The sequence below is a fragment of the Eurosta solidaginis genome, chromosome 1, assembly GCF_040869045.1.
Source record: "Eurosta solidaginis isolate ZX-2024a chromosome 1, ASM4086904v1, whole genome shotgun sequence".
NCBI lineage: Eukaryota > Metazoa > Arthropoda > Insecta > Diptera > Tephritidae > Eurosta > Eurosta solidaginis.
The window spans coordinates 59,862,932-59,881,723 of record NC_090319.1 but is presented as its reverse complement, the minus strand read 5'-3'; the positions used below and the strand labels follow the sequence as shown (position 1 = coordinate 59,881,723).

At 37.8% G+C, this 18,792-nt stretch overlaps 2 protein-coding genes across 4 annotated transcripts in view; one reads left to right on the top strand and one right to left on the bottom strand.

Annotated features, from left to right (window-relative positions):
• Positions 1-18,792, bottom strand: part of Nmdar1 (NMDA receptor 1) — a 116,464-nt gene that overhangs the window by 22,670 nt on the left and 75,002 nt on the right. The window lies entirely within an intron of this gene.
• Positions 1,284-18,792, top strand: part of LOC137238592 (mitochondrial sodium/calcium exchanger protein-like) — a 31,570-nt gene continuing 14,061 nt past the window's right edge. Inside the window, exons 1-5 of the mRNA XM_067763766.1 lie at positions 1,284-1,370; positions 1,645-1,874; positions 4,180-4,508; positions 4,944-5,018; positions 15,774-16,112. Of these exons, the coding sequence (XP_067619867.1) occupies positions 1,284-1,370; positions 1,645-1,874; positions 4,180-4,508; positions 4,944-5,018; positions 15,774-16,112 (1,060 nt within the window). The remainder of the gene's footprint in view (positions 1,371-1,644; positions 1,875-4,179; positions 4,509-4,943; positions 5,019-15,773; positions 16,113-18,792) is intronic.

Genomic DNA, 18,792 nt, shown 5'->3' with positions numbered 1-18,792 from the left:
GCGTAATTTAAAGGCATGTGACGTCAGAAGGTAGTGTCCAGTAAGAATACCCGTTATGAGTCTACAGTCCGCTCCTCCTTTATAGAAGCGTATATTCTTTGGGGTGTGTTGATGAAATTGATGTCATTTACAATCGCGCCGTAAATTCTACCTTCTCTGAATTGGGTTAAGAGGCCGCGAAGATCCGTCTTTCGGTAAATGATCAGACGAGGACTTGCTGGATATAAATTTGAGAGTAGGAAGGATTTGTAATAATATCACTCTCTATAGATCGCTCATCATACCTTTCTTTATCTATGGCACGAAGTCATGGACGGCGTCAAGAAAAGCTGGGTTAACCCTCGGATTGTTCGAGAGAAAAGTTCTCCGGAAGATTTTTGGTCTTGTAGCAATGCCAATGGTCAGCATCGAATGGGTTATAATGATGAGCTTTACGCCCCCAGCGGGTTAGGGGGTTAGAATATACCCGCGGTAGGTAAGCCTGTCGTAAGAGCCGACTAAAATACCATATTCAAGGGGTTGTGTAGCGCAACTCTTTCAGGTTGCCAGCGCAATATATAGCTTCTCCAAACCCAATTGTCAACCTCACCTATCCGTGGCGAATCCTGTTTCATTTAACAGCCGAGGCATTGGCGACCTCGAACTCCTCATGGATCTAGGGGGTGGGAGGGCGGTATAGCCTAGAAGGTCGCATGTAGTCATAACAAATCGTTCCCAGATGGTCGTGCTTGGTACCGGAACGTACCGGATCTGCATCCGGCAAAGGACCATCAACTCGCCAAGGCCTTCGGAGAGTGTCCTTATCGCTACAACAACAACAAAAACAACAACAACAACATGACCTTTACGCAGTTATGAAGACGACGGACAAAAGGCTAAAGGCTTCGCCTGTTAGATCAAGTTATGCGAATGAACGAACACGCTCCTACCAAGAAAGTATTTCTATCGACTCCCGTATTTGAAAGGAGATGAAGAGGAGACCTAAACTTTGCGGAAATGCTGGGAGAGTAAAACTTGATCTCCTTTCGTGATTCCTTTTGTCGTGAGTTATCGCGAAGCAAGGATGGCTGACATGGTTTGCTACGCAGCGACCAAACTCGTTGCCACGATCTGTATGCGGTCTCAGCTTCGTATCCACATACGTGAAATCATTCCTATTTTCTGTTGGGTAAATTTGTTGCTTGTAATCAATTGTCAAAACTTTTATAATTTTTATTTTGAAAACAGTAAACAAAATGTTTGCCGAATTTATTATTATAAAATTTTTCCTAAGAAGTTTAGTCATGACTTTGTACGAGAACTTCAATACAAGTTTGCAAACTTCGCCACATTTTGAACGACATGAACATTTAACACTGGGTTTGACCCAGGTAAGTGGACGATTATTGAATCTTGAACTAGTTACAAACAAGAAAATTAGAGCAAAAAAAAGAAATTTTTTATAGATTTTTAAAATTATGATTTTGAAAAAAAAAATGTTTCTCCACGTGTACTTCTGAGACCCGTTTAAGGTAGTACATGGTTTTACGCGACTCTTAAGAGCTAGAGCTGTGCTGAGTTGGAAATACGCAACTTGCTTTATTTACATTTAGAAAACGTGATTTGAACTATTTTTGAAGTGTATATTTTCTAATCTTTTTTCAGCAATTATGCTCCGAACTCATCACTTTGCCAATGGATAAAAGATGCGCCTTCATCGAAAGTTCAGACTCCTGCAATACGAATGTTTTTTTGATTAATTACTTTTACATAATATTTTGCAAATTGGAAGTAAGCACGACGCGGACGACGTGGGGCGCAGTATTTTCATCAATTGGGCTCCTCATTATTGTCGGAATATTCTTCATTATATTGGGCGTTACCGCAGATCTTTTGTAAGTTGCTGTGAAGATACTCAGTACTGCATATACTTGACATTTAGTTTTAAGTGCTAGCGGGATAAACACCGGCTGATGGAGCTGGTATGCTTACAAAAGGATAATAGGATAAAAGTGGTATCTACAATGGGCTATGCTCACGATTGCTGGTTTTCTGTACCAGAATTACGCGGTCTACCTGCAGGTGATCTAGTTCTTAGTCTCCTTTTAAAGACAAGCCAATGTGTTACTTGAAACTGCCCCGGATTTCCATGGGATTCTCCTTTTGTCGACCCATGGTTTCCATATCTAAGGCACCCAACTAATCCTTCAACGGTAACAACGTATTTGGGTAGGCCCACTCTTCAAATATATCAGCGAGCTACATTTACTTTCTCTGACTTCATTGCGACAGAATCAAAGCCAAGCAGCTTCTTATCACCAACAGAGTATGGCGGTATATATTCCACGTCTGCGAAAACTGTCAAATGCATCGCTCGCCGAGCTCTACACTTTTTTGGACTCAAAACCGGTAAATTTTGGTGGGTATGCAACCTTTGAAGCTGCTACAATGTATACCACCTAACCTTCCCCCAAATGGGCATATACATCGCTACCGTATGCCCAGATTGACGTCAAAGCCATATCCTGCCCTCCTTCACAGTTGAACCATTAAAGGTTAACAGAAAAGATCATGATCACCACCAACCTACATCAACTTCAAGATAACTAATTCCCTATCTTCACCAGACCAGCAGTCTCAGAAAATTGCTTCAAGTGGAGCTGAAATGAATTCGTTGAGAGCAGAAAAAAATATAACGCAGCCTTTTAATCCTGCGGTTCACCAATAATCCGACGGCTATATCATATAGAGCCGTTTAGTGATTTTGTCAACGCCCACGCGGGCAATGCCGTAATTAGAGCTACGTCAACGGCTACACCAGAAGATAACCTACTTTGTTCAACTTGGATCTAGACATTGTAATAGCTTATACCCCTACTTCATAAGACTTAATACGCGAAAGCGATATCCTTGGTATAGTCCATTGTATGTTAGCCTACTAAGAAGATCCGAGGTATGCCACCGGGATTTGAAAATGCTACGGAAAGTACATCGGCAGTGTTGGTCAAACTTTCCGATTATATTTCTGAATTAAGAAGCTTCTTAGCAAAAATATGGAGGATTCGGAGTAGGTATTACGCCTCTACGAAGGTCTTAGAAATCCAATGGAGAAGCAGTCGCGCCAACAAAGGCAATGTCGATGTAAGACCTGTCGAGACACACTAAACCCAGGTTCGTTTCGTCTCTCATACCTGTACTGATGTATGGCCAGAAATCATGGACGTAGTGAAGAGAAAGATCGGATGGCTTTTGGAGTATTCGATATAATTTGGAACATGATCTTCCTTACTAGAAATGAAAGGAAGATCGAGCTCTTTGGAGTGGAGGCTAAAGCGCGATAGCAATCATCGCAGATAGTATTAGGGCTCTCGATAACACGTAATGTGTCGCTGGAGCGGCGGCATTTATGGGGTCAATCGCATGTTTTACCGACGGACGCCGTGATGTGGTCTGCTGGTCCTGAGTTTTTTCAATTAGAAAAAAGTTTTTCTAAGCGGAGTCGCTCCTTGAGAATGGTTTGGCAACCAATTTGTAGAATAATTAAAAAGAAGCACAACGCTTTTTGAAAGATAAGCTCGAGCAAAATTTCCTCGCGACTTGAACAGTAGAAAAGAGGAGCATAGATTCTAATTCAAAGTTTTCGCTATTCACGTGTCGTGGATAAAATCGCAGTTTTCACGAGGGGCCGGTTAGAGAATATCATCGTCTCGGAGAGCTGGGCTATCGCGTGAACAGCAAAAATATCGAGACTGGTCAATCGATGAGGAGAGCGGGCGATAACATTTGCTAGTCAAAATAGCGTTTCCTTGAGTTAGGTTTCTGGGTTATTTCCCTAGTATATCACGTAGCCACATTTTTCAGCACAGGGCCTATATTAGGTTTAAACTGGTACAATTTTCCGGCTATCTATTTCGTTAGCCTCGAAGCATAAATGATATTACTGGCTGGAAGACGCACTTGGAACAAAGCGGTTCTGTGTGGAGCGTGCTGGAGGATTGCCCTTCACATTATATAGAATTAAACTAGAGAGAAAGACAGGGACAGAGAGGGGGAGAATGATAGGAAAGAGAGAAATAGTGAGGAGGAAGGAGTCCGTAGTCATCGGAAAATATGAAAGCCAAAGTTTGAGCTGCACAAAGTCTACCGGGTTCTCTAGTTTATTATAAAATCTTTGCATAAAGTAAAAACTTTTTGTTCCAGCTTTTGTCCTGCCTTAGCTGTGCTGGCACGCATGCTGGGGATGAGTGAAAATGTTGCTGGTGTCACTTTGGTCGCCTTTGGCAATGGTGCTTCGGATATATTCAGCAGTTTAGCATATTTGAATAGCTATAGTCGTCGTTTATATGCTGATATCTTTGCTTCGTCACTTTTCGTTGTTCTAATCGTATCCGGTATAATCTTTTGTACAGTACCATTCGCCGCTCAGCCGTATTTGTTATTGCGCGATGCGCTCTTCCTTCTATTGGATATATGTGTAGTTGATTATATGATTAAGGAAGATAATGCGGTGTCAGCGATTGAGAGCGCAAGTAAGTATTGAATTACTTATGAAGATATGCTTCAACATATTAGGGTGTGCCAAAAGCGGTACAGTTTTTATTTGTTTTGAGTTGTTTCTAATTCTACCCTGGAGGGCCATCATTCATCCTTTCAACTTGTTTTCGGCAAAGTCTTGTGTTTTTGCTTGTTCGAACGATTTACAACCGAACGATTTGATAGAAAGCCGTTACAGCGCTACTTGCAATCCGTTTAAGCTATAATTTTCAAATAGCCTTTCCAACGCTATTCATTCCCTCATCCACGCAAAGTTTTTTACTCAATAAAGATTTTAAAAGAGCTTTTCCATAGTTTTTATACTTTGTGTATGAATGTAAAATAAAAATTTTACTTTTTGGCGCACCCTAACGTCCATATACATTTTTAATCATTTAATACAGATACATTTTTTCTCTTTGTTGTTTCAGTTACTATCTGTATCTACTTCAGTTACTTATTCGTAGTCATCTTTGATCAATATTTAATAAAGCGCGCCCATAAAAGTATGTTTATTTTAGGTACATTAGGGTGCACCTTAAATGTATCAAAACACAATGTGTTCAGTTACAGAGCAAGATTGCCTCTAGAAATGTTCGTTAAGTCATAAACACATTGTTTGGCGCCAATTTTCAAAATATTATAACAGGAAGGATGAGAGTTAGGTGGGCTCATATTCGTTCAACCTGATATTTTCAACTTATAGATAGCCACATACATAGGTTCGAACACTGATCGTACTAAATTAACAGAAGGGGTCACGTCTGCTATTTACCGTGTCTTCCAGGCGCAAATTATAGCCGTGAAGAAAGCAGCAGAGAAAAGCTTCAGCTATTGGGGGCGGTAGGGTTGCCAGATCTCGCGGCAGCAATTATGCTAGATCCTAGAAAATTTCTAGTATATGCCAAGAGGATGGAGTTATTCGGTCTATGTGAGGTCTTCACTAACCGGCTAGTTCAACCAAACCTAACCTCCGGTAAAAACAACACCTAAAATCTAGAAACAAGGTTTTTCAATTTGAAGTAATTTTTTTAAGCAGGATTTGCAACCACTCCGATTGTATTTCTGTCATGGACGGCTTCAGTGAAAAACCACCTGCCTTGCAGCTGCTGTTCGTAGTTGGTACTTGTAGGAAATATTAAAAAGGGAGCATGAGGCAAGGTGGAAGATATGCTCGGTCTTAATTTCCTTTTAGGGGTTCAAAGACGCCCCCCCCATGGAAGAGGCCGTTTATTGACTGATAACAAATAACTATGTTATTTTTTGCTTTTTTTTCATTTCAGTAAAAGTAAAGAAGTATGCAATTTTTTAATAATAAAAGTTTTTCATTATCCGATTGCTGTTTATCGGTAAATATCATAAATTCTACACAAAAAGTCAATAAATATGGTAAATTTTTCTCTTTACTCAACAGTGAATAAATACGCAATTTTTTACTTCACCTACTTTTTTTATTCTTTTATATATGGGGTATTCCATCCCATTTCGACCAATTTTGAACCCGACCCCTGTAGAATTAGCTGAAAGTTTTTCTTCTTTTTCTAGCTTACGAAAGACGTTTTTCAGAATTTTTTCAAATTTTTTCGTCCAACTCAAAAAAAGTTATGAATTTTTAAAAAAACACCGTTTTTGTTTTCAAAATGCTATCACTTTTTCAAAAATTGACCGTTTAGGATCTTTTTTTTTTTAATTTTTCAGTTTTTCGAGATTTTTCGAATTTCGCCATTTTTTTTTTCTCATAAAAAACTTCAATCAATTCTGCAATCATCCCCACTAATCCCTGGGTGGGCCGATTTTTTTATATTTTTTTTTTTATTTAATTGAAAAAAAAATTTCAAAAATAAAAATTTTTTTTATCAATTTTATTTATATAACAAAAAAATGTAAGAAAATGATTTTTAAGTATTCTTTTCTTTATATATTATGGTAATCTACGACTAAAATAACCAGAATTAGCGAAAGCGAGTCATTTTTATTTAAAAAAAAAAAATCCCAAACGGTAAATTTTTGAAAAAGTTATAGCATTTTGAAAACAAAAACGGTGTTTTTTTTTTTTAAATTCATAACTTTTTTTGAGTTGGATGAAAAAATTTGAAAAACTTCTGAAAAACGTCTTTCGTAAGCTAGAAAAAGAAGAAAAGCTTTCAGCCAATTCTAAAGTGGTCGGGTTCAAAATTGGTCGAAATGGGATGGAATACCCCATATTTTTTTCGCTTTATATAGTATATCTTTAAATGAACTTTATGTGATTATCACTTTTCTTGTACTCTACAAGATTGCATTGTACGCATGCGTTGCCAATCAAATATGAAATAAGTAAAATAATCTCTCATTATCGGATTGCTTCCCGTTTTTTAAATCTTTATCGCAAAACTAATCTTGACAATAAAGGATGTTTACTATGAGCTTCCATATGTTCAAACCTACCCCCTCCCTCCCCTAGGACAATTCCTGCGCACGCTCCTGATTGCCATATAAACTTGCCCACAACATGTGTATCCATTTGGGATCCCTTCCTGGCCATCTCATCAGCAATTGCGTTCCCTTGAATATTGTTGTTCCTGGGAACACGTCAAATAGAGACATTGAGATTCTCTATGAGCTCTAGCGAAGCTCCATACTTACGTTAAATGTCATATTTTTAACAAGCTGTTTTCTTATTGTAACGAATTTCGGGGAATTCTGCTTATTTTACACCTACTACTAACGTTCGTATCGCTACATTGTTGAATAAATAACTCCAATATTCAATAAACCAAATTGGTCTTTATTAGACTGCTTTGAAAGTACTTCACAATAAATACTTCGCAACCAATAGCGTGCTTAAATCAAACTGATTGCTGCTTACTCAGCTTTCGCTCTTTTTATACTCTCTGCTGTCTCGTTCGCATACTTCTACGCGTTTTTCTTCTAGAATTTACTACTCAGTTTCCAGCTAAAAACTTACTAGCTATAAACTACAGATGCACGTTTATAGCATCTCCCATAGCCATATGTGCGTTTATATGTGAGTAATACTTCCACCGATGATTGCATACTTTTGTGATTATCTCAGATATGCATGTGAATTTGTAGTTTGTAGTTTCTCGCATAGCCATATTCGCGTGTATATGTGAGTGATACTTCCACCGATGATTGCATACTTTTGTGAGTATATCTCCGCTGCCTTTATGTACATATGTGTATACATAACGATTGATTTGTTTATGCACAGACAAGTGACTGCTTAGTATCGGCTTAGAGATGATAGTATTCCTTAGTGTTGCTAATATTCGTCACACTGCCCTCCACCTAAGTCTGATCGCCTTAATCAGACAAATCTTTCGATCTAACCGCTGCTAGCCTCTCCAAATGAACCACTCTTCTATTTCGTGGTTTCCCAATGGTTTGTATGGCGTAGATGGTATCACTGATCTTCTTCACAACTTTGTATGAGCCTTCCCAACTGCACCAAGATTTGGATGGAACACCTTTCCGCCGGTGAGGGTTGTATAACAGTACCAAATCTCCCTCCAAGGAACCTTCCGAATTATTGTTCTTGTCTTACCTGTGTTTCTTCCTACTACTCATTATCCTGGACCGTTCCCACACACTCTGTTGTTTGCCCAATGACCTACTTCGTAGGGCTTCATCTTGACAAATTGACTTTGCATAATCAGTATCGTGTTGATATTTCACAAGAGCAGTGCGCGCTGGCTTGAAACCACCCTTGCATTCTTTCTGGAAAATTCTTTCAGTCGTTGTAGTGCGTCCATTAGGGTTTGTCAATGCCAGTGTTTTTCTCGCAGGTACCTTCGGTTTTGATTTGTTTGGCCCATTCGTTCCATCAACGCTTGCCCGATCTTCTGCCTTTGACTTTTGTGGTTTTGCCGAATCTCTTTCACCAGCACTCGCTTACTGCTGAACCCTTGCTCAAAACTGAAGTTAAGTGGCAAATCCTTGTTCTTATACCAACCCTTCTCTGCATATCGATCCTGATGTCATAGTCAACTAAGAAATCCACTCCCAATATAACTTCATCAACGATCTCTGCCACAGCGAATTTATGTAGAACCATGACCTCCCCAATTAAGACTTCACATACCACTTCTCCCTGGACTTGGTTATACTCGCCAGTAATCGTACGCAATCTTGCTCCAGCTAATGGCTTTACTCCCCTGTTGACCAAATCAGATCGGATTAAAGAATGAGATGCGCCCGTATCTACAGTCAGTACACGCTCCTTGCCATCCACATTTCCTTTGACGGTAAGACTGCTCGATTTCCTTCCAGTTTGCGATATAGGTATCACACGACATTCAATAGCTGGGGCAAGTTCTCGATCTTTACATCTGACTCGCTCTCGCTTATGTCCTCCAGCTTTGCGTTTAAGACCAGCCAAGTTGGAACTACCATTACTGGTGCTGCAGTGACGTGCAATGTGACTTGGGTTACCGCACTTGAAACACTTCATAACTCCGGCATTTTTCTGTTGTAAATCCCTTCAGTGCTTCCAAAATTGTGTCTACCCAATCTGGCCTTTCCACTTCCACGCGATGAGCTTTGTATGCGTGCTTACTCAAAAGCGATGCTGTTTCCTGAGTCAGTGCATGGGATACCGTTTCAGCAAATGTTGGCTTTGGGTTCGCAAATGTAGCTCGTTTCGTTTCGACATCCCGTATTCCATTTATAAAGCTCTGAATTTTAACCCTCTCGGTCTATTCCACGGGTGCGTCTGCATTTGCGAGATGAGCCAATCTTTCAACATCCGACGCAAACTCCTGCAAAGTCTCATTCGCTTTTTGGAACTCAATTTGGTATATCTGTTTTCTATACTCGCTTCCATAACATCTCTCGACAGCGGCCATCAATGCTTCATAACTCTTCCGTTCGTACTCTGGAATAGTCTGTAAGATTTCAGCTGCAGGACCTTTCAATGCCACGAACAGTGCAGCAACTTTATCTTCAGCATTACAGTTTTTCACTGCTGACGTCTTCTCAAATTGAAGCTTGAATACCTGGAAAGGAACAGAGCCGTCAAAAGATGGAGTTTTTACTTTCGGATTGCTCGATGGAACAGCTGGGCGATTTAGTTGTAACTGTTGCATAAGACCTTTCAACGCTTCTATCTCGGCATCAATTTTGTCCTCGAGTTGTAAAATTTTTGCATCCTGCTGTTCCAGTTTCGCAAAGAGCTGCGATGATACCTGTTCCGAAATTTGTGTCGACATTCCAGATATACGTGCCTCTTGCGCTTCCGGTTGAGATGACATATATGCCTTCTGTTCTTCCAATTGAGATGGCATTTGCGACGCCATTTCTGGAATGCGTGCCTCCTGTGACTCCAGTTGAGATGCCATTGTCGAAGTTTGTGCAGATATTGTGCTCGTCACTGTATGCGGTGTTTCGTTTTTTTCTTCCATTTTTGTTGTTGTTTTGTCGCTATCAGAATGAAAGACATACTCCTCAGCATTGATTCCTTCAAATACCATAGCTACACTTAGTCGTCTTTGTAGCTGGGATTTATTGCCAGTAGTAGCCAATCCACGGACTTCCAACTCCTCCTTCAGTTGCTGGATCGTCAATTCACTCAACTTTGCCATGTCCAAGTTGTATTCCCAATCTTCGGAATTTATTCAAGAATTCCTCTTCTGACACCAATTGTAACGAATTTCGGAGAATTCCGTTTATTTTACACCTTCTGCTAACGTTCGTATCGCTAAATTGTTGAATAAATAACTCCAATATTCAATAATGCAAAATGGCCTTTATTAGACTGCTTTGAAAGTACTTCACAATAACACTTATACTTCGCAACCAATAGCATGCTTAAATCAAACTGATTGCTGCTTACTCAGCTTTCGCTCCTTTTTATACTCTCTGGTGTCTTGTTCACATACTTCTAGGCGTTTTTTCTTCTAGAATTTACTACTTAGTTACCAGCTATAAACTACAAATTCACGTTTATAGCCTCGCGCAAAGCCATATGCGCGTGTATATGTGAGTGATACTTCCACCGATGCACAGTGTTTCGTGTAGAACAAGCTAGCTGGACAAAAACAAAGTTCTTATTCCAAGAAAAGTGTAATGAGAAATGAAAGAAAACAAACAAAATAACGGGATTTTTGCTTTTTTTTAATATTTTTGCTCATATATATTGACTAATTGAAGTAAGAAGGCAGGAGTGGCAGTAAATTGCATTGATTAATTTGCAAAATTCGTTTTGAATATTAAGCTTCATATTTCTTTTAAGTGAACACTTTTATATAATTTTTTTGATGGATTCTAAGCTCGGAGGTAAGCAAAATTTTTTAATAGTAATTCTTTGGCAATTAGAGTATTTTAAATATATTTAACATACCGTTATTAAGAAGAAAGGGTATTTTTTCTCAATATTTTTAACTTTAGGGACAAAAAAGTTACATACATGCGCTAACATCCGGGCTAAATTTTACATATGTTATAGTCACAGGTATTCTCTAATAGTCGAAAGAAAAAATCATTGCGAATTCTTTGCACATCTATTTTTAATTTTTTTTTTTGTAGATTTAGTTATCTCTACATATAAAATAGGATGTATGTACGTACCAGCTCCGACGAGATATTTTAACCTTTAAAGCTGATCTACAAACGGCAAAACCAATTCCCAGGTACAGAGAACAAACACGTAGCCATAAAACACCAAAAATAAACGCGCAAGGTCAACAAAAGAACACCAAAAGCAAAAAGGCGAAGATCACTGACTTCAACCTGCCACAACCTACCGCAACAGTCACCAAGGCATAGAAACAGGTACATACAAAGCAATGCAGGTATAACCACACAGGAACGCTACACAAAACAACCCCATTTGGTAGCATCTACGCCAATACCTGAATGCAATATAAATACTGCACAACTGATAACAAATCAGAAAGATCAACGACACTTAAGATGGCAGCACAACAATCATCAACTATTCACCCTGTCGGAAAATCAACAACACAAAGCAGTTTAGTTATAACCGTACCAAGAACGGAGTTTTTTGACATTTGGGTTCAACATTCGAAAGAAACCAGATATAAAGAATTATTGAGTTTGTTGTACTTAAGTGCGATTTAAGCGAAGCAGCCGAGTATTCAATAAAAAGTTCAAGCTTACAAATATCGGCATATTCGTCGAAGCTGGATCAAAAGTGGAACACTTCTGGAAGACATAAGGAGCGACTTTTGAATAAAAACTCGGAGTGGCTTTCGGGTTCAGACTTCACATTTACAATAACGGTGGATTCAAAGTTGCCATCAGACCAACCAACCACTTCTTCAGGTAACCCCGGCCCCGGAAGACGAAAGAAGGACTTTGTTAGCTGCAGTGAAAAAACTAAACGGCGTCGAGTGGATGACCTCTTGCAATCTAGAAGTCCTGGTGAGTTACTTTATGCGGCAGAAGTATCAACGCGTATGTCCGGCAACAGAAATGTTGCTAACATTATAAAAAATCACAGGAAACCACTCAAATATCCGGCAAAAAGATGACATGTGAGTCAGATGCAAGATGCTTGAGCAATGTAGAAGCTTTAGCATACTACGTAGATAGCAAGCCGATGACTCATGCGTACAAAACGACTCGAAAGAGGCGCATCATTTTATAGTCTAAGAAAAGCTAAGGCAGAATGCTATCCAAATGAAATTGATGTGGGTGAAACACGTGCGGAAATTAAAGTCCAGTCCTTATTAGATAAAACTGTTAAGCGTTTAGTTTTAGAAAATCAAGACGTTTTTGTTAGTTTATTACCTACAAACTTGACGTATACTTTAATCAGCAAGTGGGGTTGCGATGGAAGCTCTGGCCATAGCACATATAAGCAAAAGTTTACATGCAGTTCTCACACTGATGAGTTTTTTTTTATATTTTCTTTAGTTCCTCTTCAATTACAGGATGAAAAAGGTAACATTGTTTAGCAGAATCCTCGACCTTCTTCTACCATGTATTGTCGTCCAATTAAATTTATTTTTTCTAAAGAAATAAAAGATTTTATTGTTTTTGAAACGAACAAAGTTTTAGAGGAGATAAATGAGTTGTTGCCAACAAAGTACATGCTCGAAGAATACGAAGTTTCCGTAAATCGCAATATGCTTCTAACAATGATTGACGGAAAAGTTTGCAATGCTTTGACTGAAACTTCTTCTGCAAAAAAGTGTTATATTTTTGGTGCCACTCCAAAAGATATGAATAATAAGTTACGGGACTTTACGCCTAGCCGAGATAATCTTGGTTTTGGTTTGTCTACTCTCCATGCATGGATAAGATGTTTTGAATGCTTGCTTCACATAAGTTATCGCCTCGAAGTAAAAAAATGGTAGCTTAGGAATGAGGCAGATAAAGATAGTGTAAAGCTACGTTCCAACGAAATCCATAATAAATTTAAAAGTGTACTTAGATTGATAGTAGATGAACCAAAACCAGGTTTCGGCAATACCAATAACGGCAACACTGCTCGTAGGTTTTTCGAAAATTCTGAGGCTAGTGCTGAGATTACGGGATTGGATGTAACGCTCATCAAAAGATTCGACACTCTCCTTCGCGCATTAGCCTTAGCCCAGAGTACAATATAAATATCCAAAGATTTGAAAAATTTGCGGTCGAGACTACAAAACTATATATAAATCTCTATCCATGGTTTAATATGCCTGTTACAGTTCAGAAAATCTTAGTGCATAGTACTGATATTATAAAATCAGCAATTTTACCTATTGGTCAACTTAATGAGGAAGCACAGGAAGCCCGTAACAAAGATTTGAGACGATTCAGGGATGATAACACACAAAAGCAGTCGCGTGAAGCCACGAATAGAGATCTTATGAATATGTTGCTTATAACATCGGATCCTTTAGTTAACAGTTTTAGGGAGATACCTAAGAAAAAATTTAAAATTCTGACTTCACAAGTCTTAAATTTACTGTCCCCCGATAATGTTGAGGAGTCAATAAATACCCCAGTTGTTTCAAGCTTTCACAGTAGTGTTCCTGATGCTCATGACTATTCCACAAGTGACTCATCCAATGAAAGTGATGATAGCGAATAATAACATAATTATAAAAGATAACCTACCCTATAACTTTTTTTTGGATCAGGTTTTATTTAATTAAAATCTATTGTCTTTTCTGCTTTGTATGATAATTTACCTTTAAGTTTTTGTGATAAGTAATTTTCACATAATTAATTTAATTATTTACATTGCTTACAGTGCGGCCACCGTGGTGTGATGGTAGCATGCTCCGCCTGTCACACCGTATGCCCTGGGTTCAACTCCCGGGCAAAGTAACATCAAAAATTTTAGAAATAAGATTTTTCAATTAGAAAAAAATTTTTCTAAGCGGGGTCGCCCCTCGGCAGTGTCTAGCAAGCGCTCCGATTGTATTTCTGCCATGAAAAGCTCTCAGTGAAAACTCATCTGCCTTGCAGATGCCGTTCGGAATCGGCATAAAACATGTAGGTCCCGTCCGGCCAATTTGTAGGGAATAATCAAGAGAAGCACGACGCAAATTGGAAGAGAAGCTCGGCCTTAGATCTCTTCGGAGGTTATCGCGCCTTACATTTATTTTTTTTTTTTTTATTATTATAATTGTAATTCATTTTTACATTACTGACTGGTACTATAAAATAATTTTGTAAAAATTGTAGTGCCAGGATAAATACTCAAATAAATACAAAATATGTATGTACATATGTACAGTCACTCACATAAATATGTAGACACCCCTTTTTGGACAATTCTTAGAATTTTCGCTTTCGCAAATTTATTTTAACTAATTTCCCATAAGAAAATTTGTCAAGATCTATAACAAAAAGTAAATTATATTTAAAAAATGTTTGAAAAATTCGACGAATTTTCCTAAAAAATTTTAATCTTTTTCCGAATTTTTTAGATTATTGAGATTTGTAGTTCATTCAATTTAATTACAATAAAGTAATATTCTTAAGTCTTTTAAATTTTTTTGGATCTATGTCACTTATTCACATGAGTTACTGTATATGAAATAAGCAAATGTATGCATATGAAGTAAAATTTTGGAAAAAAATAAGAAAAAAGAACATATGGCTGAAAAAAATGCTGTAGTTGTAATAAATTACTGCATATGAAACGGAAAATCACATAAAATAATTTTGTCCAGCTAGCTTGTTCTACACGAAACACTGTGCGATGATTGCATACTTTTGTGAGTATATCTCCGCCCCCTTTTTTTATGTGTATACATAATTATTGATTTGTTTATGTACATACAAGTGACTGCTTAGTATCGGCTTAGAGATGATAGTATCCCTTAGTGTGGCTAATATTCGTCACAGTATGCATGTAACTCTTTTACACCAAGTAAAAAAATTTTACGTATACGCAACGGTACCCGTCTTAGATTGCCTAACCTGCAGATACTTCGACTACAGCCCACCTCTGGCTCCCTCTTTTATTTTTTCGCAGTCCATGTCTGCTGTAATTAAAAGTCAGTTTTGACACGCTTTGAGCGTAATCTTGCTTTCCCATCCAAAATCTTTGCGTAGGTGCAAATTACAAAATAAAGTGCACCCTAATAAACCTTAATGAGTATAGTATGCAATATTTATACAATTTATTTTCATGCTTAGTTTTGCAGGTTAAAACTGAAACTCAAGAAGATATATCCCCACTCGGTAGGTTTTAACTACAACTAAAATTTCATAAATTGAATTGGCACAGAACTAACATCCTCAAAGTGGACCAAGCTTTGGGCACTGTTTTTTATTTTTTAGTTCACAAACCTCTTTACGTTCATTACTACATTTAGGGCCATTCTCGCCATCTCTAGTTAAGTTAGCCATTAAATGAAGGATATCAATCCTTTCGATAGTTTCATTTGTCATTTTCGTTTTCACACACACAGGGTGACCAGTTAAATCAATAATTGTGAATATTTTGTAGAAAAAATCTTGAAACAGCTGACTTTTGCTTATAATTCTGCCTGTCGGGTTCTATACCAGAAGACATTAAGGCACCATTGAGGAGTTTTTATTTTACTTTTGATGTTTCTCGCATGAATGGTGGCGAAGATATTTTATCTATCATACCCTTAAACACTTGAAATTATTTTTTTTCCGAATTGTAGAGCCTTTATATCAAGCTCGTATAATAATACTACTAATATTTTGACACTGTATATCTCCGAACATAAAAGCTTATTTGGTCTACTTTTGGGATATAGTGCAATTATCCTTCCAACACTTCCAACACCGAAAAAAAAAAAACCTTAATATTTTCTCACACTCAGATCTAATTCGGTTAAATGACTTGAGCGCGCAAGGTGCACTTAAACGGAGAGCTAAGCTGACGTTAATAAATCGGCAGAGCTCTTATAATATTAGGATCAATTTTAGAAGACCCACCCTTATGCGGCAATTTATATCAAGCCTAAATCCATATAATCAATCGGAGTGGGAAAGTGCCGATTGGCCGATGAAAATTTTCTACGTTTTACGAATGCCTATTCTATCGGTGCTTTTGCTGCTCATGCCAATTATCGATATCGATGAGAGTAGTCATGGTTGGTCACGTTTACTTAACTGCTTACAATTCATCATTTTGCCAACAATAATTACGTATGCAACATGTAAGAATGTGAGATGTGGCTTTTTTATATAGGAGCGGGACCTGGGTGATGAGGATTGCGATGACAACCCTATTTAAAACTATCCTACATCTATCGAGTCACGATTATGGTTGCAGAAACTGCAGTGTGACCACTATGATCAAGGTTCAACCATATAGGTTGGCTCATCTTTACAGCAAACAAAAAAAGGTACCTTTGTTCAGGTTGTCAAAATCTGCGTGTTAGTGTTAGGCGAATGGGATGGAGAGAAATCACAAAACTTCGCAATTGTCGTCTGTTGTGGCAAAATAATGTGTCAAATTTACTAAAAAAAATAACTTTAAGTGATATGAAAATATTTTTATAAAAAAAATAGGCCACCACGGCAGTAAATAATTGTTAATGTGTTGGTTACATCTTGCGTTTTCCATCTCCTTTTGACAATCCCTCTACCAGCGAAATGACAAAAATAAAATCAGCTGATAAGCCAACCATATATTTGAGCCATGACTATGATGGTGTGATGTTTGTTGTTTTTTGAGTTTACGTATAAAGCTTTTGTTTTTAATCTGATTTAATCGAAAATAATGAAACCGCTAGAATTTCTTGGAGTTTTTTGTCGTATTTTAGGAAACCCTATAGCCATCTGATATTTAAAACCCATTCCTGGAAACGAATAGAGACAGATCATCAGTGGCGATTTTGTCGTCAGCACTCCAATTTTTTACTGAAGCAGTTGAGTATACCGCTTCTGCCGTATCCTTGAGTTGTATAATTTTTCGGTCCCGCGCTTATAGCTTTATGGCGAAACCCTTGTGTTTTCATTTCTTCCATTAAATGAGATGCTATACAATATATGTATACTAGCAGACCCGGCAGACGTTGCTCTACCTTAGCATTGTTCTATCTGCATAACTTTTAAGCAGTTTTTACCTCTTAATCGTGATGGATTAGTCGCTGATTAACGAGCAACCAGAGAAGATGTATGCATGTTTGTTAACTCTCAAAAAATGATTCGTAAATATTTTATAAAATATTATTTAATTACTTCAGTCTAACTTAAAACTAAAGAACACAATTGGTTAAATAGCAGGGATAACAACGCCTGTATATATAAGATTTTTGAATGGAATTTGCAATTCTATCTAAGCAAACGTGTTCTTTTTCTCCTGCTTTGTGTATTTTGTTTTTGTTTTTCAAACATTTTTGTATACGACTGGTATATTCTATTATTTACATATTTTAAAATGTTTGCATAACTCGTTGCTCAAATTTTATCTATTAACTTGATTTTAGAAATGAATATTAATATGTAGTCTGATTTTATGTACACACATTTAAAGGAAAAGCTGATTTGAAACACAAATGTGCAATTCATGGCACTTTAATTTAATAACAGCGAGCAAAAAACAAACCTTTCTTCCATTCTCTTGCCAATCGCGAAAGCCGTTCCCCCTGTCAGCTTATTATTTGACAGGTAGGTATGGCAATGGAGGAATGGAAAGATGTTTCACTTGTATGAATTCACAATGGTTGCGCCACTACTACGATCTAAATTATCTTTCTCTGTGTTTCGACATTTCCTTTTATAGTCTGCCAAAGCAGGAGTTTCCTCAATTGGAAGTTTCTAGAACTATGTGGGTTATGCTTTCATCGCGTTCTAGAATCCCCGCTTATTTACCAGCATTTTCTTTAACTTCATATGCGTTGAGGGCCTTTTTGTCCTCTTCCTACTGCTCATATCCTTCTGTATAGCTATCGAAATCCGCGTTGTTCTTTTGCGAAAACTGTATTTCGAGTGGCGAATGTTTGATAAAAATGTTCACAATAGTAAACAGGCTCGATCACCTGTCCAATCACTGCTCGATTACTTAAATTATTGGATTATTTACATATTTTAAAATTCTTGCTTAACTGGCTGCCCATATTTTATCTAATAACTAGATTTTAGAAATTTAAGTCGATATGTAGTCTGACTTTCTGTATACACAATTAAAAGAAAAGCTGATTTGGAACACAAATGGGCGATTCATGGCCGTTAATAATCGTGGGTAAAAAAAAAAAACTTTCTTCCATTTTCTGGCCATTCGCGACAGCCGTTCTCCCTGTCAGCTATTATTTGACAGGTAGGTATGGCAATGGAGGAATAGAAAAGAAGGCTTTTCACTTGTATGAATTCACAATGCTGTTATTACTGGCGGTGGTTGCAAATGCATTTGTGATGTGCGATAATCGTTAACATTCACCACATTAGTATTCAAGTAATCATAATCGTAGCTACAATCTATTGCACATTTAATCCTTATCGCCCATCTCTGCGCATATATAACCCATAGCCGTGTTTTTTAACACGCGTATATCCGTTTACGCTTAAACTTTATATGGACTGCTAAGCGACAAACTTTAAATACACCTCTGAAATTCCTGCGCATATATTTTGTCCTACTAAATTTCAATACGCATTATACTCAGATGTAACTGAATTATGTGTCTTTGTTTCACCCGGCGGCCACCGTGGTATGATAGTAGCGTGCTCCGCCTACCACACGGTATGCACTGGGTTCACACCCCGGGCAAAGCAACATCAAAATTTTAGAAATAAGGTTTTTCAATTAGAAGAAAATTTTTCAAAGAGGGGTTGCCCCTCGGCAGTATTTGGCAAGCGCTCCGGGTGTATTTCTGCCATGAAAAGCTCTCAGTG